The sequence below is a fragment of the Pogona vitticeps genome, chromosome 3, assembly GCF_051106095.1.
Source record: "Pogona vitticeps strain Pit_001003342236 chromosome 3, PviZW2.1, whole genome shotgun sequence".
Lineage (NCBI taxonomy): Eukaryota > Metazoa > Chordata > Lepidosauria > Squamata > Agamidae > Pogona > Pogona vitticeps.
The window spans coordinates 255789631-255814522 of NC_135785.1; the positions used below are offsets into that span (position 1 = coordinate 255789631).

The following is a 24892-nucleotide window of genomic DNA, read 5'->3' on the forward strand; positions in this document are numbered from 1 at the left end:
AATTCATGTTGGTCGCTTTGATGACGCTGTCCATCCATCTCGTCCTCTGTCGTCCCCTTCTCCTCTTGCCTTCACACTTTCCCAACCTTCAGGGTCTTTTCCAGGGAGTCTTCTCTTCTCAGGAGATGGTCAAAGTATTGGAGCCTCAGCTTCAGGATCTCTCCTTCCAGTGAGCACTCAGGGTTGATTTCCTTCAGAATGGATAGGTTTGTTCTCCTTGCAGTCCAGGGGACTCTCAAGAGTCTCCTCCAGCACCACAATTCAAAGGCATCATCCGTTTGGATTATCCCCTGCAAAATAGAAGCTGTGGAAAGCAGGTACAGGAATCTCAAGAGGTACTTCCTGGTCTTGTGCCTGGTTGTGTGACTGGCACATGACAGGAACTTCTCTAAATAGCTTTTGCTGCTTTCATGACTTCACAAACATGAACTGCTGGATAGCGCAGTGGTTTAGGTCTTTGACTGCAGAGCGAGAGATTGGGAGATCAGTTCTCCACTGTGCTTCCTTCACAGGGGCTGAACTTGATGATCCATAGGCTCCCTTCCAGCTCTGCAGTTCTAAGATGATGATGATGATATTATTATTATTATTATTATTAAAAGGATACTGGACAAGGTAACATAACACTGGGCCTGTCTAACAAGGGCTAGAACTGATTATCCATAGGGTTCGATCCAGTTCTGCAGTTCTAAGATTACTATTACTATTGCTATGTTACTATCTGCATATATACAGTAATATATATGCAATATTATGCAAATCAGTGCCTTATTTTGTCCCAATTTGGAGGGATGCAGGTCCTCAGTCTATTTTGTGTTTGAAAATCTAAGTAATTAGGGTTGTATCCTTAGAAGGGAGAGTTTTCTTACATTTATACATGGTAAGTATATTTCCCATCTGAACGGGAGCATTCTCTAGACTCACGAAGAGAGTATGGCTTAATAAGAAGCTGACGATATATACTAAGATCCAGGTCTATAGGGCCTGTGTCCTGAGCACACTCCTGTACTTCAGCGAGTCCTGGACCCTTTGTGCACGGCAGGAGAGGAAGCTGAACACGCTCCATATGCATTGCCTCCAATGCATTTTTGGTATCACCTGGCAGGACAAAGTTCCAAATAGAGTAGTCCTACAACAAGCTGGAATTTTTAGCATGTATACATTACTGAAACAGTGACATCTACGTTGGCTCGGGCATGTCGTGAGAATGGCTGACGGTCGGATTCCAAAGGATCTCCTGTATGGAGAATTAGTGCAGGGAAATCGCCCCAGAGGGAGACCACAGCTGCAATACAAGGACATCTGCAAGCGGGATCTGAAGGCCTTGGGAATGGACCTCAACAGATGGGAAACCTTGACATCTGAGCATTCAGCCTGGAGGCAGGCGGTGCATCATGGCCTCTCCCATTTTGAAGAGACCCTTGTCCGGCAGGCCGAGGCAAAGAGGCAGTCCTGAAACCAGCAAAATCAGGGAGCCGGACAGGGGACAGACTGGATTTGTCTTCAGTGTGGAAGGGATTGTCACTCTCGAATTGGCCTCCTCAGCCACACTAGACGCTGTTCCAAGTCTTCTCTTCAGAGCACATTACCATAGTCTCTCGAGATTGAAGGATGCCTAATCTAATCTGACATGGTAAATCTGCAAAATCAGACTTGGCAGTTGTACAGATGATGCTCTGAATTTACATTGTGCTCACCGAGATATCCCTTCTTTTCCTTTCTCCCTCCCTCCCTCTCTCCCAAACAGCATAACTACTTAATAATTGCATTTTTTCATATTCTAATTCGTATCTAATTGTTCACTATGCCTGATATATATGTATTTTTCCTCCCAGTGGGCTGTTCATTACCATTCATGACAAAGGACATATTGCAACGATGCTGAATTCATGGCCTGAAGAAAACATTAAGGTAACAGATAATGGAAATTTTAATTGAATAAAACCCAGCTTTATAAAAAAGGATTACAAAACATGCTGATGGTGAATTAGATATCAGGTGTGGAACATTTCCCAGAGGAGAACCTGACTGGTGCTCAGACTAGCTAGTGTTTCATTACAGAATGCAGTCTTAGTGCCAAAATGTATGACGCATCAGCTTTGCAATCAGAAGCAAACCTCCCTTAAGAAGTCAAGAAAATTTATTTATCCCATCAACTGGTTTCTGCCACATGCTGCAAGTTGGATTTCTCTAGAAGGATAGATTTTTATCACCTTCTAAGTGGCCCTCACTGTCAGGGCTCAGTGGTAGATTTGCTATTACACTGCATACCCAAAAGGCAGCTCGTGGGTTCTGTCTTTTTGGACCTTTACTCAGTGAGACTCTGATTCCATATCCAGAAGCAGTGCACCTTTAAGAAGAAAATGCTGTCTATGTATTCTAACATGAGTCTGCCTCTGCCTGCTTTTCACATATTAACTTGTTTCTGTTTTGGAAATTGTCCATTGTTTGCGTGTTTGGTGACTCCGGCACATGGAAGTGAATGATCTGTGTGCTTGGAGAAGTACAGCTGTGAGAGGAGGAAATAAGCTTTTGCCTTGAAGTGTTGTCCCTTGTAACCTGGGTGAAAGATCCAGAGGACACAGGACAGATAAGTGCCGTTCAGCCAGAGCCACGTAGAGCTTTTGAATGTGGAATTGTTCCGTTCTCAAGACCTCTGGTGGCCCTGGGAGTATGGAGGTGGCATACTCCAGTAGGTCTGGGGTTGTCACATTGATTTGGCTCAGCTGTTCAGCATTTATCCCATGTCTGGCAAACACCAGTTTTTTAAACTCAGCGAAGTCTTTCAACCGTTCCACTGGCATCTCCGCATAGACTTCTGCCAGGCTGCCACTGATCAAAGATCAGACCTACTGGAGTATGCCACACTTTAACTAAGCTGCCACCAACCATTCCCTATAAGAAGTCACACAGACCAGGAATGGATTTTGATAAATAAAAGAACAAGGTTTATTGAATTAACAAACAGGGTAAATAAAAGAATCAGGTAAATAAGATAAGGTAACGTGGCTTAACCCCAATCACACACATATACATATAACAGTTTGGTTCCCACAGAACCCTTTAAAGTAAAGCACAGACCCTGAACCTATCAGTTCTGGCTACCTATAAAGAAACCTGAACCTATCAGGTATGTACTAACTGACTAACAGTTGTACTCAGTCTGATACACAGACTCCAATTCCTCAACTCCTCACATCAGCTCCAAATATATATACAGTACAGCTCCTCCCCCTGATGTCCCGCCTTCCACTCCCCATAGGATGGAACTTTCCCTCCAAACCCATGACAGACAGGTACCATCAGTGCTGTATGTAACAAGGGGCAATCTGGGAATAAAAATCAAGGCTGTTGGGGAGCCCCCAAATGGGAAAAGTTGTCACCACCTAGAAGAAATATGGGGACTTTGAACCAAAAATGTGTTTTTTCCCCCAGAGGTTGAGAATTGGGGCTGGGGGGGCACGGGATTGCAAGGGACTGCATTTGGACACCCCATGTAGCCACTTGCCCACTCCTGCTCAAAGCAGCTGGTTCTGTGAGTCCAGCCTAAGAAGCTAAGCCACTTTAAGAAGTTGATTTTATTTGCTTATCCTAGCAAAAGGTTTATCAGCTCCACATGTTCAGATTAGCTTGCTTTTTTTCTGGCTTAGGAGAAAGGAATACATATTCGGGGTGTGTGTGCCATCTGATCGTGCAAACAGGGCAGTTTTAAAAGATTACAATTTTTGGAATAAAAAAAAATTACCTAATTGCGAAACTGTCATCTCCTCTGATTTGATGCTAAGCTACAGTCCTTCCCTAGAAGTAATTTTAAAACTGCAGGGGAAATTATGGACTGGAAAGGTACCTTGGAGATCACAGGAATTACAAGGCAGATAGAATTAACCTCTACTGTATCCACCTGATGGCTCTTTATCACCACCACAACTTTGTCTGGGTATTTAAATCTAGGTTTCATTGAGTGGCAACAGGAGAGAGCCATCAATGCCACCTTTAACTCACTAAAGGAAAGGCAGACTCTAAAGAAGGCTAATAAATTGAATGAATAAAGTGCTCACTTTTCACAGATACCAAGTTCAGATTTACAGCTGCTGCTGCTCCTGCTGCAACACACACACACACACACAGAGAGAGAGAGAGAGAGAGAGAGAGCACAAATCAGGCAAAACCTAAAAGAAATATAAAAAAGAAAGAAGACAAAAATGTTGTGGCACCTTAAAGACTAACTGCTGTTTTAATGTAAGCTTCCATGGACCAGTCCACTTCCTTAGACCTTGTTCACAAAAGCTCACATTAAAATACATTTAAAGACAGAGAGAACTCCTACAGCAAATGGTTTATGTGGATTGATCAAATAGAGAAGCGATGGCGAAATAACGGCACGCGTGCCAAGCTGGCACGCAGAGCCCTCTCTGCGGGCACATGAGCCAAAAGTCGCCAGATCACTACTCACCACCACCACCCCCGCAGCCAAACCTAGCTGGTGCCCCGACAGATGGCAGGCCAGGATCCGGAGCAGCTGGCGCTGGCGACGGATCCGGAGTGTGGTCTTGAGGAACCTCCATGTCGGGGATTCTCACTTCTGCTGCCAGTTCTGCCAAGAGCCTCGTGGCGCAGTGGTTAAACTGCAGTACTGCAGCCAAAACTGTGCTCACGACCTGGGGTTCAATCCCAGGTAGCCGGCTCAAGGTTGACTCAGCCTTCTATCCTTCCGAGGTCGGTAAAATGAGTACCCAGCTCACTGGGGGGGGGGGGATGTGTAGCCTCGATAATTAACTTGTAAACTGCCCATAGAGTGCTTGAAGCGCTATGGGACAGTCTATAAGCAGCACACTTTGCTTTTGCTTTGCTTTACTTCTGCTTCTGCTGCCACCCACTGGTTTGTAGGGTGTGTGTTTTTTTCCAGTTTGGGCACTCGGGGGCCAAAAAGGTTCATTGCCACTGACATACAGGCTGCATGCGGTTCTCTATCAATCCGGGCTTCAGTGCCACAAATGACTTTGAGAGTAGAGGACGTGATGGCTATCTCGGATGATTTGGAGTCTCACGTTTAGTTCTGAACGGGCTTCTGCACTGTGAATATCCTCTGACCTGATTCCTGATTAGGTGCTGTTGAGAAATATCCAATGAGCAAGCCCTGGGTAGACTCTGAGGTGTGTTTAGCAAGACCGGTGGGATTCAGAAGCGCACCAGACTTAGCAAGCAAGTCTAAACCATCCAAACCACAAATGCATGCAGGAACACTTTCTCTATTTTTGTGCAAAGACAATAACCTTCCTTGACCCACACCCATGTCACAAAGGACCATCTACAGATATGATTTTTGCATGATTTATCTCCTTAATAAACTCTATGGATAGACCTGGAAGAAGAAGGAAATAGTCATATCCCTGGGTGGTGCTCAGTGCCTTTTGCTAAATAGCATTCTCTATTTCTCTTCAACCATAAGAACACAAGCCATATGGCATAAGTTTAAATCCTCCTATGACTTATCCTGTTAATCTTATCCTGAAATATGTTGAGGATACTTTCGAGCAAATTCTTTCTCAACTAGGAAAGAATGGCTTGCGAAATCTGTTATTCTTTCTCTAAGTAAACACAGCTTTGCTTACTCCCCTAGAGCAGGTAAGGGTGCCAGAGTTAAAATATATGTGTTTTGCATGAACTACATGACTTGCAACTAATCATGGATAAGCCTGGACTCTTTTTTTTTAATAGGCATCAATTGCTTTTTGTTCAGTTAACAAGGTTAGAACTTTTTGGGGAGCAATTCCACTGACATCACATTTTTGTTTGTTTGTTTCTGGCATGTGTGATCCACCTAGATTGGTCCAAAGACACAGCGACAGATGTGACCTAGGAAGTTGTTGGAGGAGGGGGAACTTTAAGAAAAAAAACTTGGCAAGTGTGATATAGCACTGTTTGATACAAGAGCTTGTGAAACTGAAGTGCTGATTTGACATAGCGCTAAATTGGACAGTCATAATAAAAATAGTATTCAGAGGTGCTCACTTGAAGGGGATGTTCTCGTTGTACTAACATACACTTCAGAGGAGCACAAAGTGCAAATGCATTAGGAACATCCCCTTTAAGTTTATGTGTCTTGTCTCTCCTCTGAACATTTTTAAAGTTACAACTGTCGAATTTAGCGTTGAGTGACAGACAGACAGACAGAAACCTTTATTGGCATACAGTACAAAATTAGAACACACTAAGATGCAAATAAAACATTCAGCAGCTAACATGGGGTAGGGAACAGCCAAATAACATCGTTAGGGCTTGGCATTCTGCAGCAGCAGGATGTGTGTAATTTGCTAAAAAAAATTGAAAGCTGATAGGGAAGAGGGTAGTGTTAATGATAGAGGAGGGTGGGCGACTTTTGATCCCGGTGAGAATTGTAGCAGTTTGATTTGCTGGGATAAATAAACATTCCATGTGATGTATTTATGTGCCATAGGAAACTTTGAGTAGTCCTAATCAATCTTCTTTGTCTAGCTTCCTTGTCTAGTTTTACCCTTGATCTCCAGAAATATTCTATGATCTCCTATTCTTACGGTTTTCTTCTCTTTCTCTGTGTTTATATGTTCTTCCCAGAAGTACCGCAAATCAACTTTATGCACTGAGAAACACCCATCCTCTTTGTTTTTAAAACTGGGCAAGATTTATAGGCACACTGTAAGACATTTATGCAAGGAGATAAATAGGGACCACCTCGGTGGGAAGGTAACAGCGTTCCGTGTCTAAGTCGCACTGGCCATGTGACCACGGAAGATTGTCTTCGGACAAAACGCTGGCTCTATGGCTTGGAAATGGGGATGAGCACCACCGCCTAGAGTCGAACACAACTGGACAAAAATTGTCAAGGGGAACCTTTACCTTTACCTTTTAAGACATTGAGGCTGAAATATAGTTCAAAGATAGGCTACATGCTTTGCACACAGAAGGCCCCAGTTTGACTCCTAAATATCTGTGAGCCAAACATTAAAGGTAATGTATGATCCCTGTGAAACATGTGTTGGATATGCAGCTTGAGATTTACTCGAGAGATGCATGTCTCATCAAATATAGGTACAAGTTAAGACTATGTTTACCTTCCATCAGTCACAAAACAGTGTACTGTATACTGCAATACAAGATTCATGGTTGATGGAGAACGTTTGCTAGGATAAACATATGTCTTTCACTACTTGAAGGAGCTCTGCTTCTAAATATTTGCTGAGCGCATCCTCTAGTATGACCAAGATACAACCTTCAAGGAGGACTTGCTAGCAATGTAAAGAGAGGGCAAAAGTGCAGACAGTGGTCCTTGGTGAGGAAAAAAAACAGATATTGCAAAGATGCAAGGACTCCATGGTTGTGTCCTTGGCCATGCTGGTTGGGGCATTCTGTGAGTTGTGATCCCAAAAAAATGTACCATATTTTCCAATGTATAAGATGCCCCCGTGTATTAAAAAAAACCCGACTTTTCTAATACAAAATTAAGAAATCCAAGTGGAAAGGGATCAAAGTGCTGCAGGATCACTTTGATCCCTGCTTTCCCCTCCCCTTGTTTTTGTTCTCTCCTCAGCTTACTTCCATGTATAAGATGACCCGCAATTTTTAGTCTAAAGATTTTAGACAAAAGTATAGTCTTATACACGGGAAAATACGATATTTTCTCCACCGTGCTCCAGGATTACTTCCATTGACTGCCATAAGGCCTATGAGGAAAGCCACCTAAAACAGCATCAGCTCTTGTAATCGTCATCATTGTGTGTCATCAAGTCAATTCTGACTCACGGCGACCCATTTCAGAGTTTTCTAGGTAGACAATACTCAGAAGGGGTTTCCTATTCCCTTCATCTCGAGGTGTCCTGGGATTGTGCAGCTTGCCCAAGGCCACCCAGGCTGGCTCTTTTGGGATGGACGCACAGTGGGGAATTGAACTCGCAACCTCTGGGTCTACAGCCAGAGACCTAAACCAGATATGCAACCAGATATCAGCTTTTGTAGCCTTAATTTAACTCTGGAAAATCACTTCTGGTTAACTGCAGCAAAAACTATTAATAGATTGCTTCTTTTGTAAAGAAAGAGGAGGGTTTTTTAAAAAAAACACTCCAGAGAACAATTTCTCTTTTGTTAACCAAGCTCCAGATTGTTGTAAGTTTTTTCTCCATAGGCTATACCAGTTACTGAATTATAAAAGAAACACCTACCAGAGGCAGAAGGGTTAGAAGAGCTAAATTATACCACTTAGAAGCGAAGGGAAGCTCTTTAAAAGTGTAGTTTGTCCTTCCTGTGGGCAATAATGGCTGAAGTTACATTTGCTGTTGGCCAAAAATGTATGAATGTAAGCAAATGAAATTGCTTCCTTCAAATGATAATTGCAGCTTGTTGCTTTTTGCTCTTAAGGGGCATGTAGAATGGAAATTTCAGGCTCCTCTTTTTGCTCTGCTGATTTCCTGTGTACCTATGTCATTGTCTACGCAAGTTTCTGGCTGGTGAGATAATAGTTTTCCTCTGAATTGAAAGTAGTCTGGGAAAATGATGTGTGCAACTTATTTCTCGAAACAATACAAAACCTGTCACATCTGTTCAAGAAGCAGAAGGGACAGAAATGGAAGTACCAAGACTGGTAATTCCCACTTTGGACCCATCTGTTGAGAAACAAATATCATCACATCTTTAATTTTGACAGTTACTTAGCCTGCTTCATTTCAGGTGTTACTGAGTCCTGTGCTACAGTATACAACAGCGATAAATTAGACACATTGGCTGAAATCTTACTGCTTGGTGTAGTAAGTCATAAGCAGAGTAGACCCATATGAATCCATGGAACTTACAAAGGAGTTGACTCACCAAATCCCAACTGATTCAACGGGCCTATCCTCGCACAACTTCCTGCACTAAGCAACAGGATTTTAGCCTATGAATCTAACCAAATGCGTACATCCCAACATCTGCATTAGGTTTGATAGGATTCTGCATAATTTTAAAAGCCTTTGCAAAGCTATTTGACCAGCGGCAGATACATTCCCCATTCCCAACATAATCTCTTGGAAGTCTGGATAACACAACTACTTGACACAAGGTTTTTCAAGCTAACCAAGCTGTGGCTATCGTACATTTCCCTTTAGCGAGGAAACAGATGCTCACACACCTTCCTTCCTTGACGGTAAAGAAGGATGGAGCAGTAAAACAATCAGGAAAGTGAAGTCATCTACTTTGTGGTCTAAAATTGTATGATATTTACCTTTGGGTTTAGTAAACCAAGCACAGAGTCAGTTCATAATTGTCAGCTTATTAAGAACAGAATAGTAGCTAGTCCTGAATGTTATGTAGAGCCCCTTGTTGGTTCCTCAGGTCAACTGGTTCTTTGGTGTTGAAAAGGTGCCACACAGCCTTTTGCCATCTGCAGAGTGTGTCTAGCCGGTCTTTCTCTCTTCAAGCAGTCCTGTAGGGTGAGCAAAGCCCAACGCCCCAGGTATTATTGGACTATAAGGGCAAGCTGCCCAAGCCACAGTATCCCATTGTGAAGACTGCTGAAAGCTGCAGTCTAGGCAATGTTGGGAGGACTGTATTTTGCCCCCACCCTTGCTAACGAATAAGGGAATGAGTGCTACTGCCAGAGTCCCTGGTTCAGGAGGGTGCATAATGGAGGGCATCCTTCTGAGCCTGAAGAGAGATTTCATATTTATTGAGATGACACAGAAGTTTCTTCATCTGCAGTGTGAGCCTGGCTATTTCCCATCTTCACCACTAGCATAACAAAACTACCTTCTTCCTACATTGAGTAGCTATTAGTTTTGTTTTTTCCGTTATGAGGCAAGTGGATTTTTAAAAAACTGCATTCGTATTTATTCACTGGTATATTCATTCCTAAACAGTTCCTGACTTTATTCTGTCTGGGGAAAAAAAAGAACAGAACAAGAAACAAACAAACAAAAACACATGTATTGGTGTAGCAGTTGCATTGGTTGACAATATGGGTGCTGGCCAATCAGCGCTTGTCACTGCAGCATGCAAAAAGTTTTTTTTGCAAGCAGCAGTTTTTCAGAGACTGGTTTTGAAAGTGGTGGACATGTTTCCAAAATGACCCTAGTGTGCTATGAATCTGATGTTCCCCCTGGCTGATCAAAGCTTCTTGCAACACCATGTCAAATTCTTCTTCTTCTGTTCATTTCCAGGCTATTGTGGTGACCGATGGAGAGAGAATTCTGGGTCTGGGAGATCTAGGTAGTTATGGCATGGGTATCCCAGTCGGGAAACTTGCTCTCTACACGGCTTGCGGTGGCGTCCACCCGCAGCAGTGCCTGCCTGTCCTTCTTGATGTTGGCACAGACAATGAGGTGAGTCTGATGGTGTTTCAAAACGAGTCTTGTTCGTTGATTTAGGACAATTTCCAGCAGTCTTTGTACTATTTTGCATCAAACGGAATAAAGAAGTGTGTGGCCTCTTCAATATTAAGAAATCTACTAAAGCACCTGCTTTTTGTGAACTAGAGGCTGGTTGGAAAGTTTAGTGGGTTACATCTCTGGCTACAGAGCCATAGGTTGAGAGAGCAGTTCCCCCACTGGGCCTCCCAGGAGGAGAGCCAGCCTGTTTGAACCACTTCTGAGTATTCTTTGCCTGGAAAACCCTAGAAAGGATCTCCAAGTCAGAGTTGATTTGATAGTAGACTATTATTATTATTAGTAGTAGTAGTAGTAGTAGTAGTAGTAGTAGTAGCAGTAGCAGTAGCAGTAGCAGTAGCAGTAGCAGTAGCAGTATTATTAGTATTAGTATTAGTATTATTAGTATTAGTAGTAGTAGTAGTAGCAGCAGCAGTAGCAGTAGCAGTAGCAGTAGCAGTAGTAGTAGTAGTAGTAGTAGTAGTAGAGGCTGCTTTAGTTAATTCACAGATGTATCTGATAAAAGTGGACCGCAAAAGCGGATGCTGCAATATTTTTTTTGGATCTCGTAGCCATGATGTCTCTCCTCATTTCTGGACTTTTTCACACCCCTGTTTTTGGATCCCCTAATTCTGGAACACCAGGAAACTTGCACACTCTTCTGTAGTTTTTTTTTTTCTTCTTCACGGTTTTGAGTGTTAGATTTCATAAATCATTGGAACTCTTGGTCATGGAATTGTCGAGTTTGCCATGGAATTGCAAAGTTTGAAAAGAGATTCCATCTGAATCTCAGGAAGAACATCCTGACCGTCAGAGCTGGTCGTCAGTGGAATAGACTGCCTCGGAGTGTGGTGGAGTCTCCTTCTTAGGAGGTTTTTAAGCAGAGGCTGGATGGCCATCTGTCGGGAGTGCTTTGATGGAGTTCCTGCATGGCGGGGGGTTGGACCCCGATGGCCCCTGTGGTCTCTTCCAACTCTGTGATTCTATGATTCTATGAAAGTGATTATTCATACCATTTTCATTTTAAATAAATTGCCTACGTTATAAGTGAGGGGCTACAAAAAGTCTGAATACAAGGCATTTTAAAATTAAAAACAGTAAGGAATAAAGCAACTGCTAGAAAATAGTGAAAGACTAAGGTGAAACGAAACAGAAATAATGAGTAGTGGCTTGTCACTAGATGAGTGGCATCTAAATGTAATCAATAGATAAATAAATGTTTGAGCTCACTTCAAATCCTGAGAGAATCGAGCACTCCAGTGGCGAATGTAGGAAGAAAGCTGCAAAATTTGGATCTCTCTGTAGAGAAGACCTTGACTCTGAGCCACCTTTCTATCCTCTAGATGTAGAAAAAACACATTTTAAAATGCTGAGTGTGATCCAATGGGGAAACAGCTCGCATTCTGAGCTGCTCATGACACCGTCTGCTGCAAGCCATTTCCCAGAAATCCCACGATGCACAGGAGATCGTGAACCAGCCTGACGCTGATCCGTGCCCCAAGCTGGACCTTTTTGCTCCAGCAGCAGGGCTACTCTGTTTCGGGGGGGAGCATTCTGCATGAATGAAAGGGTCACTTAAAGGGAGATTGCTCCTGGCCAAGTGACCCTGTCCAACACAATCAAGATGTGCTCCTTTCCTGCCTTCTGATCACATCTTGCGTCTGATCAGCATCCACCACCAAATCTAAGTAGATTGCAATTCACCACAGTCAAGAGCAGGTGAACTGCAGGAAGATGCCCACCGCATGTCTAACTCTGAATGACATGATCAGGAAGGTGAGCCCATGGGAATCAAAAAGTATATTTACTGCAAATAGAACCTCCAGTATCAGAGGTATAAAGGTAAAGGTTCCCCTTGACATTTAGTCCAGTCATGTCCGACTCTAGGGCGTGGTGCTCATCCCCGTTTCCAAGCCGTAGAGCCAGCGTTTTTTCCATAGACAGTTTCCATGTTCACGTGGCCAATGCAACTAGACACGGAACACCGTTACCTTCCCACTGTGGTGGTACCTATTTATCTACTCGCATTTTTACATGCTTTCAAACTGCTAGGTTGGCAGGAACAGGGACAAGTGACAGGAGCTCACTCCGTTGCGTGGATTCGATCTTACGACAGCTGGACCTTGCAGCACAGAGGCTTCAGCGGTTTAACCCGCAACTCCACCACGTTCCTCTATCAGAGGCATATATAAGCAAAAAGTTAAGTTATTAGCCAGGGATACCGTTTAACAAGTTTGATTGAAATCTACAGCATCACAAACTGGATACCAGTCTGAATCCACCCACAGGCTCAAGCGGCCGTTATAGCACAGCAGGGAGTTCTTGTCAGCTTGTGCACGGACGTGGTGTTTAAAATGTTCAGCAGGCCTTGTGGCAGCTGATGAATGCCGGACATCCTCCTGTTCTCCTGGCTGAAAAGCAAAGCAGGTTTTTTTTTTTAAGCCAGCAGGCGTCGAAGGGGTCAGCTGCATCTTTCAGCAGGATCAGGCGAGTGAAAAAGATCTTGCCCAGCTTAGATGCATATTTTACTTTTCCTGGGATAATCACAAGGAAGGCATCACGTCCCCATGCTGGTTTGGAATCGGCGGCATTTCAACAAAGAGAGAATCCCCCAGTGGGTGGTTTGAGCCTAATTAATTTCAGCGCTTTGTCAGATCGCGGACTCTTAACGCTTGTGATAATAATGCGAGAGGACTGCATCTGTGAGCAGTTTTCTGCCTTACGATTCAAAAGGGATTCTGTCCAGCAGTTTTAGCTCGTGCCAGGAGAGACATCTGCAGCATTTTTATATTTTCTCATTACCCAGTACTGTACTTATGTCCTGACTCTTCACAAGTTAACAAAATATTCTTTTAAAAGAAAACAAAAAATACATCCCCAATACCTTAATTATTTTCAAATATCAGGTGACAAGATAGAGTATTATGGCATACAAGGTGCCTTGGCTGCAATCGAAAGTTTCCTAGAAGTGCGGGAGGGGGGAGAGATTCATTTGAAATATGGTGCCGGAGAAGAGCTTTGCGAATATCCTAGAGTACCAGAAAGACATATAAATGGGTCCTAGACCAAATCAAGCCTGAACAATCCTTGCAGGGGGAAAATGATGAAACCCAGCCTTTCAGCACACATCATGAGAAGGCAAGACTTGTTGGAAAATATGATAATAGTAGGAAAAGTTGAAGGCAGCAGGAAAAGAGAAAGACCAAATATGAGATAGACTGACTCCCTAAATGCAACCTTAGTTTTGAATTTACAGGAGCTGAGCCTGGCTGTTCAGATCATTCATTCATAAGGTCACCGTAATTCATAGGCAACTTGACAGCATGTAACAACTAGGGTCGATAAGTGTTCCCATTCTAACAACTGTTGGAGAGCCACAAGTTGCCCAGAACTAGACTAGATTTTAAAAATGTTGAGTGTGTTATTCATTCGGGAGAAAGGAAACTGAAAGTATTGTTCAAGTTCAGTATAGTTTCATGTGTGTTTCCTTTTAAATACATGATTCTCTTTTTCCCCCCGCTTCTGAAGGAGGCACACTGCAATCCGTTAGACATTTTAAGAGTTTGGTTGTTGTGGGTTTTTCGGGCTCTTTGGTCATGTTCTGAAGGTGGTTCTTCCTAACGTTTCACCAGTCTCTGTGGTCAGCATCTTCAGAGGACAGGAGTAGCACGCCTTCGCGAATACATTTGAAGAGTTATGTTATGTGCTGTCAAGTCAGAAATGACTTATATTGACCCTTAATAGGGCTTTCAAGGTAAGTGGGGTATTGCCACCCAGAGTAGTCCTTTGCTCTAGATGGTAGAAGTTCAATTAAAAAACAACAACTGGTTTGACCAGTTCCACACACCCACTGAGATTCCATGGCAGAGCCAGGGAATTGAACCCAGGTCTTCCACGTCTTCCTCGGACACTCTGCCCACTACAACACACTGGCTTTTCTTGGGAGGAAGAGTGGGTGATGAATTGAATACAATTCATGAATACAGTTCATCACCTGCTCTTCCTCCCAAGAAAAGCCAGTGTGTTGTAGTGGGCAGAGTGTCCGGGGAAGACCTGAGTTCAATTCCATCAAAATGATGGTGATGGTGGTGACAAACCTAGATCATTTTGTGCGAAAACCAAAACCTTTTGGCATGGACCTGACAATGGTCCTCACCCCCCAAGAAGGCTGGTCTTGTTTGGGGACCATCCCCTTGTTTCCCTTCCGGTGAAATGGGAGACAGTGGGCATCTTCCTTAGACTTTGCCCGTGCAGAAAATACTGCCATAAAATGTTGCCTTTTTCTGCTGTGAATGTGATTATGGCAAAACGGAGAAGAATTTGAGTCACAATCCGGAGAATCTGCCGTGTATGTTTCCTGGTGAAAGAGCACAGCTGCACGCCTGCAGCCTTGAAAAACAAGAAACAATAAAAAAACGAGGTGAGAGGGTAAAATGTGCCTACCCTGTCTCACTGGGAAACAATAGGTCATTTGATGGAAACCCCCCCCCTTTTTTTTTTTCAATAGAGTTCATTGAGTCACCAGTTCCTTGCAGGGTGAAAACAGAATCCCTTTTCACTTAGTCACCAAGCTCGGTGAGTCATCCTGCCATTCCACACACCTATTTCTATTTCCGTCATTCAGTCCAGGATCCTGTTTCCCACCAGACTAAATTGGCCCTTCTGGAGGTAGCCTTTCCTGTGAGTCATTGGTTTATCTGGACGCTCCAGTTTGGCATCAGCGTCGTTCAACAGAGATGGAAAGCCATCACGCAGCCAACAACATCATCTGTGTCTGTTTGATTTGGAACGGCAAGATAAAGACAGCTGGTCTAAAGCATCGACATGCTGTTTACCATCAGGTTAACATATCTCCAAAACTAGTACAGTGGTGCCTTGCTAGACAGTTACCGCACATGAGAGTTTTTTCGCTAGACATTGACTTTTTCCAGTCGCTATAGTGATTCTCAAAACAGTGATTCCTATGGGGGAATTTCGCTGGACAATGTTTGGTCCCTGCTTCGCAAACTGATTTTCACTAGACAATGATTTTGACAGCTCCCTCTGCACTCGCAAAACAGGTGTTTTCGGGACCTAAGCTTCGCAAGACAGTGATTTAAACAGCTGATCGGTGGTTCGCAAAGCGGCTTTCCTATGGCTGATCTTCACTAGACAACGATGATTCTTCCCCACTGGAACACATTAAACAGGTTTCAATGCATTCCAGTGGAGAAATGCTTTTTGCTAGACAATGATTTCGCTAAACAGCGATTTCAGTGGAAGGAATTATCATCATCTAGCGAGGCACCACTGTATAGTAGTTAGGAGTGTTAGACAGGGAATGAGAATTCCAAGTTCTTACCTGCACTGAGAGATGAACCTCTCTGGCTACCTGTGGACTAGTCCTTTTGCTCAGCTTGAGCTAGCTTCCAAGACTGTTGTGAGGATAAAGCATGAGAAAGGGGAGGCGTGCAAGCCCCCTTGAGCAAAATGAACGAATTATTGTTGCTGTGTCACCTCTGATTCATGGTGTCCCAATGAATGAGCAATTTCCAATAGGTCCCATCTTCAACTACCCTGCTCAGCTCTTGTAAACTCAAGCCTGTCTTCCTCTTTTCCTGCTGCCTTCCGCCTTTTCCAGCATCATTGTCCTTTCTAGAGAATCCTATCGTCTCATGATGTGCCTCAAATAAGACAACCTCAGCTTCAATGTTTTTGCCACCAGAGATAGATAGTTCAGGCTTGATTTGATCTAGGGTGTGCTTGTTTATCTTTCTGGCAGTCTGGGGAATAGTGGAAAATAAATGTAAATAATATATAAATACCATCTTCTTAACAGTGCGTTGTGTTTCAGAGACCTGAGCCTCAATGAATTTGCTTGTCCCAATGAGAGTAGACCCACTGAATCCATTGCTGGGTAGTAAATCAATGTTTACATCAGCAATTAATTAGCACTAACAATTGGATTTTGAGCCTGTTCTGGGGTAAGCCCTCCGTGTGACCAAAGGTTGGTCTGGTCCAGAAAAGCAGTTTTTATATCAACACTCTCACTTGTATCCTGGGAATGGTGGTGGAAAACGGAAGTCCTGATGACCCTCATGGTTATGCTGTAATGGATAAATCAGAGTAAACAATAAACCAGAGCTTGGAAGCAAGGCATGATCAACAACCTGTGATGAGTTACAGAGGACATTATGTAATTACATAGGTGTCTGTTTATTTAGGGACGTGGTGGCGCTGTGGGTTAAACCGCAGAAGCCTCTGTGCTGCAAGGTCGGAAGACCTGCAGTCGTAAGATCGAATCCACGCCACGGTGTGAGCTCCCATCGCTAGTCCCAGCTCCTGCCAGCCTAGCCGTTGGAAAGCATGTACAAATGCGAGTAGATAAATAGGTACCACATCGGTGGGAAGGTAATGGCATTCCATATGTAGTCGCACTGGTCACGTGACCACAGAAGATTGTCTTTGGACAAACGCTAGCTCTATGGGTTGGAAACAGAGATGAGCACCGCCCCCTAGAGTCGGGCACGACTGGACAAATTGTCAAGGGGAACCTTTGCCTTTACCTTTACCTGTTTATTTTGGTAAAGAGCGTGATTAAGTTGCATTTCAAAAGCTATGTCGCTAGTAGGAACAAAGCCACTTTTGTGAAATGAATAACATTTTCTGATCCCTTTTTTAAAAATAACCTGTGAAGAGCATATTTTGGCACATTGACAAGGATTTTTCAGGTTCCCTACTGTTTGCTTATCGGTTGTGATGGAGAAGTAATGAGCAACACAAGAAGTAATGTAACAAGTTACATTTTGAATACTGTGATAAATAACAACCACAAATTACTTTTCCAATACCCCCAACATGTAATGTAGATGAATTGCTTTTTCAAAGCACCCTTCCAAGCTACAGGAGAAACCTCTCATATTTCAGAGAATCTTAGTGTTTACCTTGGGTTTGGCAAAGAGAGATTAATGATAGAGAAAATAAGTGATCTAGTGTGCTAACCTTGAAATGGAGATACCGTAAGCATCCGACATGCTCGTAACTCCATGAATACAAATCTCTGCCTTGCAGCGTGGGAGAAAGCAATGGCAGACAGACATAGTTTGTTTTCTCTCGCTCCGTCCTAGGCCCTTCTGAATGATCCACTCTACATTGGCCTGAAGCACAAGAGGGTCCGTGGGAAGCCATACGATGACCTACTTGATGAATTTATGCAAGCTGTCGCGAACAAGTGAGTAGAATTTTGTGCGTGCGTCCCTTCGCTATTTTGCTTTAGAGGGGTTCAGAAATGAGCACATAAACATTCAGTTTGCAACCTGAATTCACACAGAGAAGATCCATTAAATGAGTTTCCCCATGGGTGGTCTGAGACCCTTTGTACATGAACACTGTTCGGTCAAGATTATTTATATCCGTAGAAATCTGATGGGACACTGCAGCAATTTCCTGCTTCAATATATTCTCAGGGTATTCCTGCTTCGATCTGTCATTTACACAGCTTGGGTGGTGATATTGCAAAACTCGGAATTTGTGCCACACAATGCTACAAAGCTAATACACAAAATTGGCATAGATTGTGTGGGAATAACAAATTTAGGGAGCTCAGAGTTAATACTGCTGCTCACGTGGACTCTTGAGATGGGGTAAGCGTGCCTTATCCAATGTCCCTCCATACCAAACTAAATAAATATTTCCCACCCCCAGAAATCTAGCATCTGATGGAGAAGATTAGCCTAGAATACTTTTCCTGACATACTAGTTTTCTCAGTGAAGGTAACGTTTCTGTCTCTCTCTCTTTTTTTTCCAAAGAAGCTTACAGTCATAACCAAAATACACATAAAATCATAGTAAGGGATAATTTGTCAGAATCTTTCCTGCCAGCTGCCATTGTTTGGCCCTAACTGTGTGCGGCAGGGATAATCCAGCTAGAGCAGGCTATGTTTATTCACATATCTCCATCAATTTCCTGCGTAACTGCTCCACAATATGAAGTGGTGCTTCCGGTGTCAGATTTTCTATAGGGTACGTGGGATTTCTCCCCCCCCCCCCTTGTCAGGCGACCACTTTCTGGCTTCAGAGTGATAACTGGTTCCATGCAACCGGTACCTGTGGGGCAAACCAAAGGGTCAATGTGACACAACCGTTTTCTAAGTCTTTAATTACCCTTTTATTACTAACCACAAATAAAAGATAATGGGGAAAACTTGGCTTGCATAAAGCAGATTCCCCCCATCACTTTGTAAAAATATGAGCCAGAAAGGAAATCCGGATTCTTCTATCCACCATGAGTCATCATTCAGCCCTCACCATCATCTTAGTATACACTTTGAGCTGATGGCAAATTTCTGCACTGGAAAGAAGAGGGAATCATAGAATCGTCGTAAGGTTGGAAAGGACCTTGGAGGTCTTCTAGTCCAACCCCCTGCCCAAGGCAGGAGACCTCGTAGCATCCCAGACAGATTGGCTGTCCAATATTTTCTTGAAATCTCCCCCCCCCCCAGCAATGGGGCAGCCACCACATCAGGAGGAAAGCTGTTCCACTGCTTGATGGTTCTCACCATCAGAAATTTCCTCCTTATTTCCAGGTTGGATCTCCCTCTAATGAGTTTCTACCCCTTGGTACTACCCTCAGACACAATAGAGAATCAATCAATGCCCTCTTTCCCTGTGGCAACCCTTCAGATATTGGAACACTGCTATTGTGTTTCCTCTCAGTCTTCTCTTCGTTAAGCTAAACGTACCTAGCTCTTTTAGTCGTTCTTCATAGGATATAGCCTCCAGTCCCCTTATCACCTTTGTTGCTCTTCTCTGGCCCCCTTCCAGGGCCTCAGCGTCTTTTTTGTATTGTGGTGACCAGAATCAAACACAGCACTCCAAGTGTGGCCTTACCAGCGTGGTATAGAGTGGTTCTATCACTTCCCGTAATCTCGATGCTATCCCCCTGTTGATGCAGCCTAGGACTGCGTAGGACTGTGTTGGCTTTCTTGGCAGCTGCAATACACTGCTGACTCATCTTTAGGTGGTGGTCCACCAGGACACCTAAATCCCTCACACAGGTACTACTGTCGAGCCAGGTAGATATGCTTTTTCCTTCAGCATTTATTTTATTTATTGATTTGATTTGATTTGATTTATATCCCACCCATCTGGTCTGGTCGACCACTCTGGGCGCCTTCCAATAAGGTGTATACGAAAACATAAGAATTTTACAAACAGTCCATAACATATACAATAATAAAACAAATAATAAATGAAAGAAAAAATAAAGAAAGAATTAAATATTGACAGGAGAGAAGGCCTGAACATACAACCATGTTTTTAGTTGACTCTTAAAAGTGCCCAGCATAGGGGCCGCACGGATAACCAGAGGAAGGTTATTCCAGAGGCGAGGAGCCACCGCCGAGAAGGCCCGGTTTCGTGTCCTTTCCTTCTGGGCCTCCCTCGGCGTTAGGCTCCTCAGCCTTACCTCCTGGCTCGTGTGGGTGATCTGAGTAGATCTAGGGTTTACAGTACCTGCATATCAGCTACATTCCCACACTTAGATTGTTCCAGAAAGAAAAGATTCTGTTTCCCATTGTTCGGGGGAAGTCGTGGTGCTTACCTTTGAACCCATCTGATGTGCATGGCAACACTGGGAGACCCCGTACCCTTCTAGCTTTAAAATCATTTTATTTGTCCAGATAGGAATATAGTACGGTGGGCCCTCAACTTACGAACAGCCCTAATTGCGAACATTTCGGGTTATGAACCCGATCTCATCGCAAGTAGTACACCCTACTTGCTAACGCGGATCGAGTTCCGAACCCAAAAGGCAGGGAGAAAGGGCGGGAAATTCGAATTTCCTGCCCTTCCTCCCTGCCTTTGGAGCTTTCAAAAGGCTTCCTCCGACATCGTTTGGAAAAGCAAACCGGGCGGCTGGGGAGAAATCAGTTCCCTTCTTTCACCCGATGCGGAGTCCCCTTGTAGAGCTAGGAGGTGATGTGACACAGATCTCTCAAGGTTGCTGTTATTTCTCCACACTAATTGCACAAAATCTTTTGCCTTGAAAAGCTTAAAAACAGATCTTGATTTAGGATTGTGTGGGTTTTTACATGCTCATGTGAGCTGTAGTGTTAGGAATCCTTCTACCAAGGCAGAGAAGCATGGCAAAACAGCAGGATGTGGGAAGGGGAACTCAGTGGAGAATCATTGTTGTGATGTTGTCACTTCTGAGTAACCTCAAGCAGCTGTTCTGGTTTTCCAGAATTCCAGTGTATTTGTTTAATTATCCACTAGGTCTCAAGAGACAGCAGTAGAAAGATTTTTGAGGAGCAGTGCCATATGAGGTGATAAACAAGCAATTCTCTCAAAGCTGAATACAGTGGGGTCTTGACTTAAGAACGGCTCGAGTTAAGAACATTTTGACTTAAGAACCGCTCTCATAGGAAAATATTGACTTGACTTACATACTTAGATTTGAGTTAAGAACTGAAAAAAACCCACGTGGGAGGTAGGGAAAGTGCAAAATTTGAACTTTCAGTTAACTGTTGGCCAGTGAAAAGGGTGCCTGTCTGCTTCCTCACTCCTCCCAGCGTTTAGAGAGTGGATTGGGAGACAGTCTTCAGACTGCCTGGTACTGCCTGGACTGTATTTTCCCTGCCTTCCCTGAACCTTTCTTGACCTAAGAAAAAAAGAAACAAAATATCCCCCTCTAGTGGTCGAAGGCAGAATAGCAGCTTCCCATTAGTTTCTATGGACGGAAAAGAGCAGATACGGATCAAATGGTTTTCAATGCATTCCTATGGGAAATGCAGATTTGACTTGAGAACTTTTTGACTTGAGAACCGCCTTCCAATACGGATTAAGTTCTCAAGTCAAGACCCCACTGTATGTAAAACAAGCAAGTTTACAAAAGTCTCTTTTAAAAAAATAGATGAACAAACCAGCTTTACACCTTTTTTTGGAAAAACAAAAGCAACCAAACAAGGAAGCAAACCGCTCTACCTGTATCAGGCAGACAGTGCAGAATTTCAGATCACCACTGGAAAGATCGCCCGGTTCCTTCCAAAACCTGATTGAACTTTATTGCTATGTGCTATCAAGTTGCTTCATGAACTAGCAACAAGCAACCAGGTTTGAACTTTTGAACGAATCCAAAGTTGCTTTCTGAACTAGTGATGGGAAGATTCCACAGGATTTGATTCACAATTGGTGTAGCAATTTTACCCATAACTGGAAATGATGGTTGTTGTGGCTTTTTCGGGCTCTTTGGCCATGTTCTGAAGGTTGTTCTTCCTAATGTTTCGCCAGTCTCTGTGGCCGGCCTCTTCAGAGGACTGGAGTAGGAACTCCAGTCTGTGCTCTGGAAATGTTAGAGAAAGGAAAGACTCTTCCTCACTTTTGAATCGCCTCTGATCATTACTTGGTGAAGAAATGTCTGTTCTGAATGAGACGGTGGGTAAACATTTTTTAGAGATCATGAGGAGAAACTTCACAGACAATTTTAATTCAGGAAGAGTTTATGAGATTCCATGCCATAATACAAAAATTTGTACTATCACAAGTCCTGGTCTCCTTTGTCTGATATACATTGGCATTGGACTGCCAAATGAAAAACAACATGCTAACTTAGTGCCAAAATTCATGAGTGATATACTTGAAATAGAAATGCCCTTTCTGCTTTCTTCATGGCATCTCTAGAGTTAATTTACAGCATGATCCTCACCTGTTCTGATTCATAGCACCCTTTCCCAGGGATTTCTAGGTCTGATGTATCAGTCCCTTTTTTGGATGGCACTCTAAGGACCCTTCAACATGCCCACGGCCACCAGGTTACAGTCAGGACATGTAACCCCATCAGCCCCATGCTCTCCGGCAGGAGGACTCAGCTGGCACCTGTCATTAGGAAGCATAGTGGGGATTTGAACCCCTGGCACGTGGGTCCGCAGCCAGACAGTCCGACTCACAGAGCTGGACCAGCGCTTCCTACATGTTTATTCAGAAGTAAATCTTACTGTCTTCACTAAGACTTACTGCAGTGCAGGTAGGATTAAAATTACAGCCTTAGATAACTATCTTATGTGCAGTAACCTGGAAATTTGTCTCATTGAACATAACAAGACTGACTTATGAGTAGCCGTGCCTAAGATTTTCCTCTTACACTCCAATCCCGTGCATGCCTACAGGCTTATATAGATACATTTTCCCCACAGCTTAGAAATATCACTTTTAAAAACTGTAGCTGGCAGAATCACCCCAAGCATCATGGTCACTGGCATGGCTAAGTCAGAGGTTCTCTGCGTTTAGTTCCCTGAAGTAATTTTTCCAAGCTTCACTTATTTGGAAGTAAGCATAGCTCAGTCAGAAAATATGTTTGATTACTCTTTTTTAAAAGATATCCTCCTAAATATTTTTTCTAGATATTTCAGTGCAATAATATTAAAAGGCCAAGTAAACAGAAGGGAAATGTTGGAGTGTACCTTCAGATCTTTGGTTCTCAAACTTTTGTTCTCCTAGATGTTGCTGGACTACAGCATTCATCATTCCCTGCCAACCCAGCCAGTGATCAGGCATGATGAAATTTGTAGTCTAACTTCCCGTTGAGCCATGAAATAGCTGCAGCTGAGAGAGAAGGACTGGTCCTTGAAAATCTTGGACCAGCCCCTCTATCTCAGCTTGTGCTACTTCAGAGAGGAGAGGGTAAAATAGTGAGTGGAAGATAGCCATTTATGCTGTCTAGAACTCATTGAAGGAAAATTAGAATATAGTGGTATTTTGAGTTGCGAACTTAATTTGTTCCTGGATGATGGTTGTAACTCAAGTTGGTCGTAACTCAAAGCACAATCTCCCGTAGGAATACATTGAAACGCAATTAATCCATTCCGGCCATTTTTTGGTTGTATCTCAAGGCGCTGGTTGTATCTCAAAGGAACTTGCATTAATTCCTTTGAGATTAGTTCCTTGCTGGTTGTATCTCAAAGGAACTTGCATCTCAAAGGAACTTGCATTAGTACCTATGGGAACTAATGCAAAAGCGGTTAATCTGTCCGCTAGGAGGAGACTTTTTTTAAATCTAAGACGACCTCTAAGGTTAAAAAAAAGGGCAGGAAAAGAGGGAGGGCAGGAGCCTTTTTCCAGTTGTATCTCAAAGCTCTGGTCGCAAGTCAAAGCAAAATTTTGCGACCAGAGCTGGTTGTAACTCGAATTGGTCGCAAATCAAGACGTTCGTAAGTCAAGGCACCACTGTATTATTAAACTAACAAATATTAATAAAGTAGCATTTAATTTGCTAACTTAGAGTGTAAGTACACTGCAGTTTACCCTGCAGTTTGTGCTGGAGCTGGTAGGTTTAAATGTGATGCATTTTCTGTTGACTGCACGATGTACAGCCCAGTCTTTTATTTTGAGTGTTTATTGCTTTTCGTTCAGCTATCAGAGACTAGTGTTTTCTGCAATGATTCTCCTCCCATTGCAGAATCAATTTGTCGTGTCCTGTCCTGTCTTGTGTGTGATCACATGTACCAGTTCAAATAGCAGTGGCAGGTATGTCTCAGGATGACGTTGGTGGTGTGATTCTCCTCCCATTGCAGAATCAATTTGTCGTGTCCTGTCCTGTCTTGTGTGTGATCACATGTACCAGTTCAAATAGCAGTGGCAGGTATGTCTCAGGATGACGTTGGTGGTGGAACATCTTTTTTTTTAAAGGCAAGTGACGTAAAGCTAAATTGATATAGCAACTTATAAAACTGCAGTGGTCCTGACATAGCGCTATAGTGGAAGAGCACAATTTAAAAATTGTTCTTCCTGTCCTCACACACCGCATCTTACTAAAGAATATATCAGTACAGCAGAAATGTCCCTGGCAAATTAACACCTCTTGTCACTCTGCTGAACTTCATTCTAATTGTGTTTTTCTAGTATAGTGTTACTTCAAGAGAAGCAGCAAAGAGGGAGGTGTTAATGACAGAGAAGTGTGGATGACCTGTGATCCCGGTGAGAATTGTAGAGATTTGAGGTGCAGTGTGGATTTTTGCCCCAAAATTGCCCAGAATAATTAATTTTGGGAGAAAAGTCCACGTTGCAGCTCAGATCTCTACAGTCTGTGTGAATGACAACAGTGATTTAATTACCATAGGAAACGTGGAATATATCCTAATCAACTCGATTTGTCTAAGTCATTAGTTCCAAACCTTGGGTAACCCAGGTGTTCTTAGACTGCAACTCCCAGAAGGCTTCACCACTAGATGTGCTGACTGGGGATTCTGGGAGTTGCAGTGCAAGAACACCTGGATACACAAGGTTGGGAACCACTGGTCTAACTGCACCTTCTTTAGTTGCACCCTGAATGAAATAATAATACCTTTTTCAGGCAGAGGTGCCCTCTGACCCAAGGTTGAGAATCACTGCTTTGGATAACTTAAACTTGGCAGTAGATTCAGCCTTGATTTTTACAAATACCTTTGAATCCTCACATATAGTGTGAATCCATGTTTTGGAAGGTACGTTGGAGTCAAACAATTCTGAAGTTTCAAACAAAAGCAGTCATTCAGTGTCTCAAGAACTTC

The 24892-nt window shown here is 43.2% G+C and overlaps 1 protein-coding gene across 2 annotated transcripts in view; it reads left to right on the forward strand.

Annotated features, from left to right (window-relative positions):
• ME3 (malic enzyme 3) overlaps window positions 1-24892 on the forward strand; it is a 109322-nt gene that overhangs the window by 61949 nt on the left and 22481 nt on the right. For both annotated transcript variants that reach the window (XM_072993548.2, XM_078390145.1), the window contains exons 5-7: window positions 1836-1911; window positions 10167-10328; window positions 17477-17580. In XM_072993548.2, coding sequence (XP_072849649.2) covers window positions 1836-1911; window positions 10167-10328; window positions 17477-17580 — 342 coding nt within the window. The remainder of the gene's footprint in view (window positions 1-1835; window positions 1912-10166; window positions 10329-17476; window positions 17581-24892) is intronic.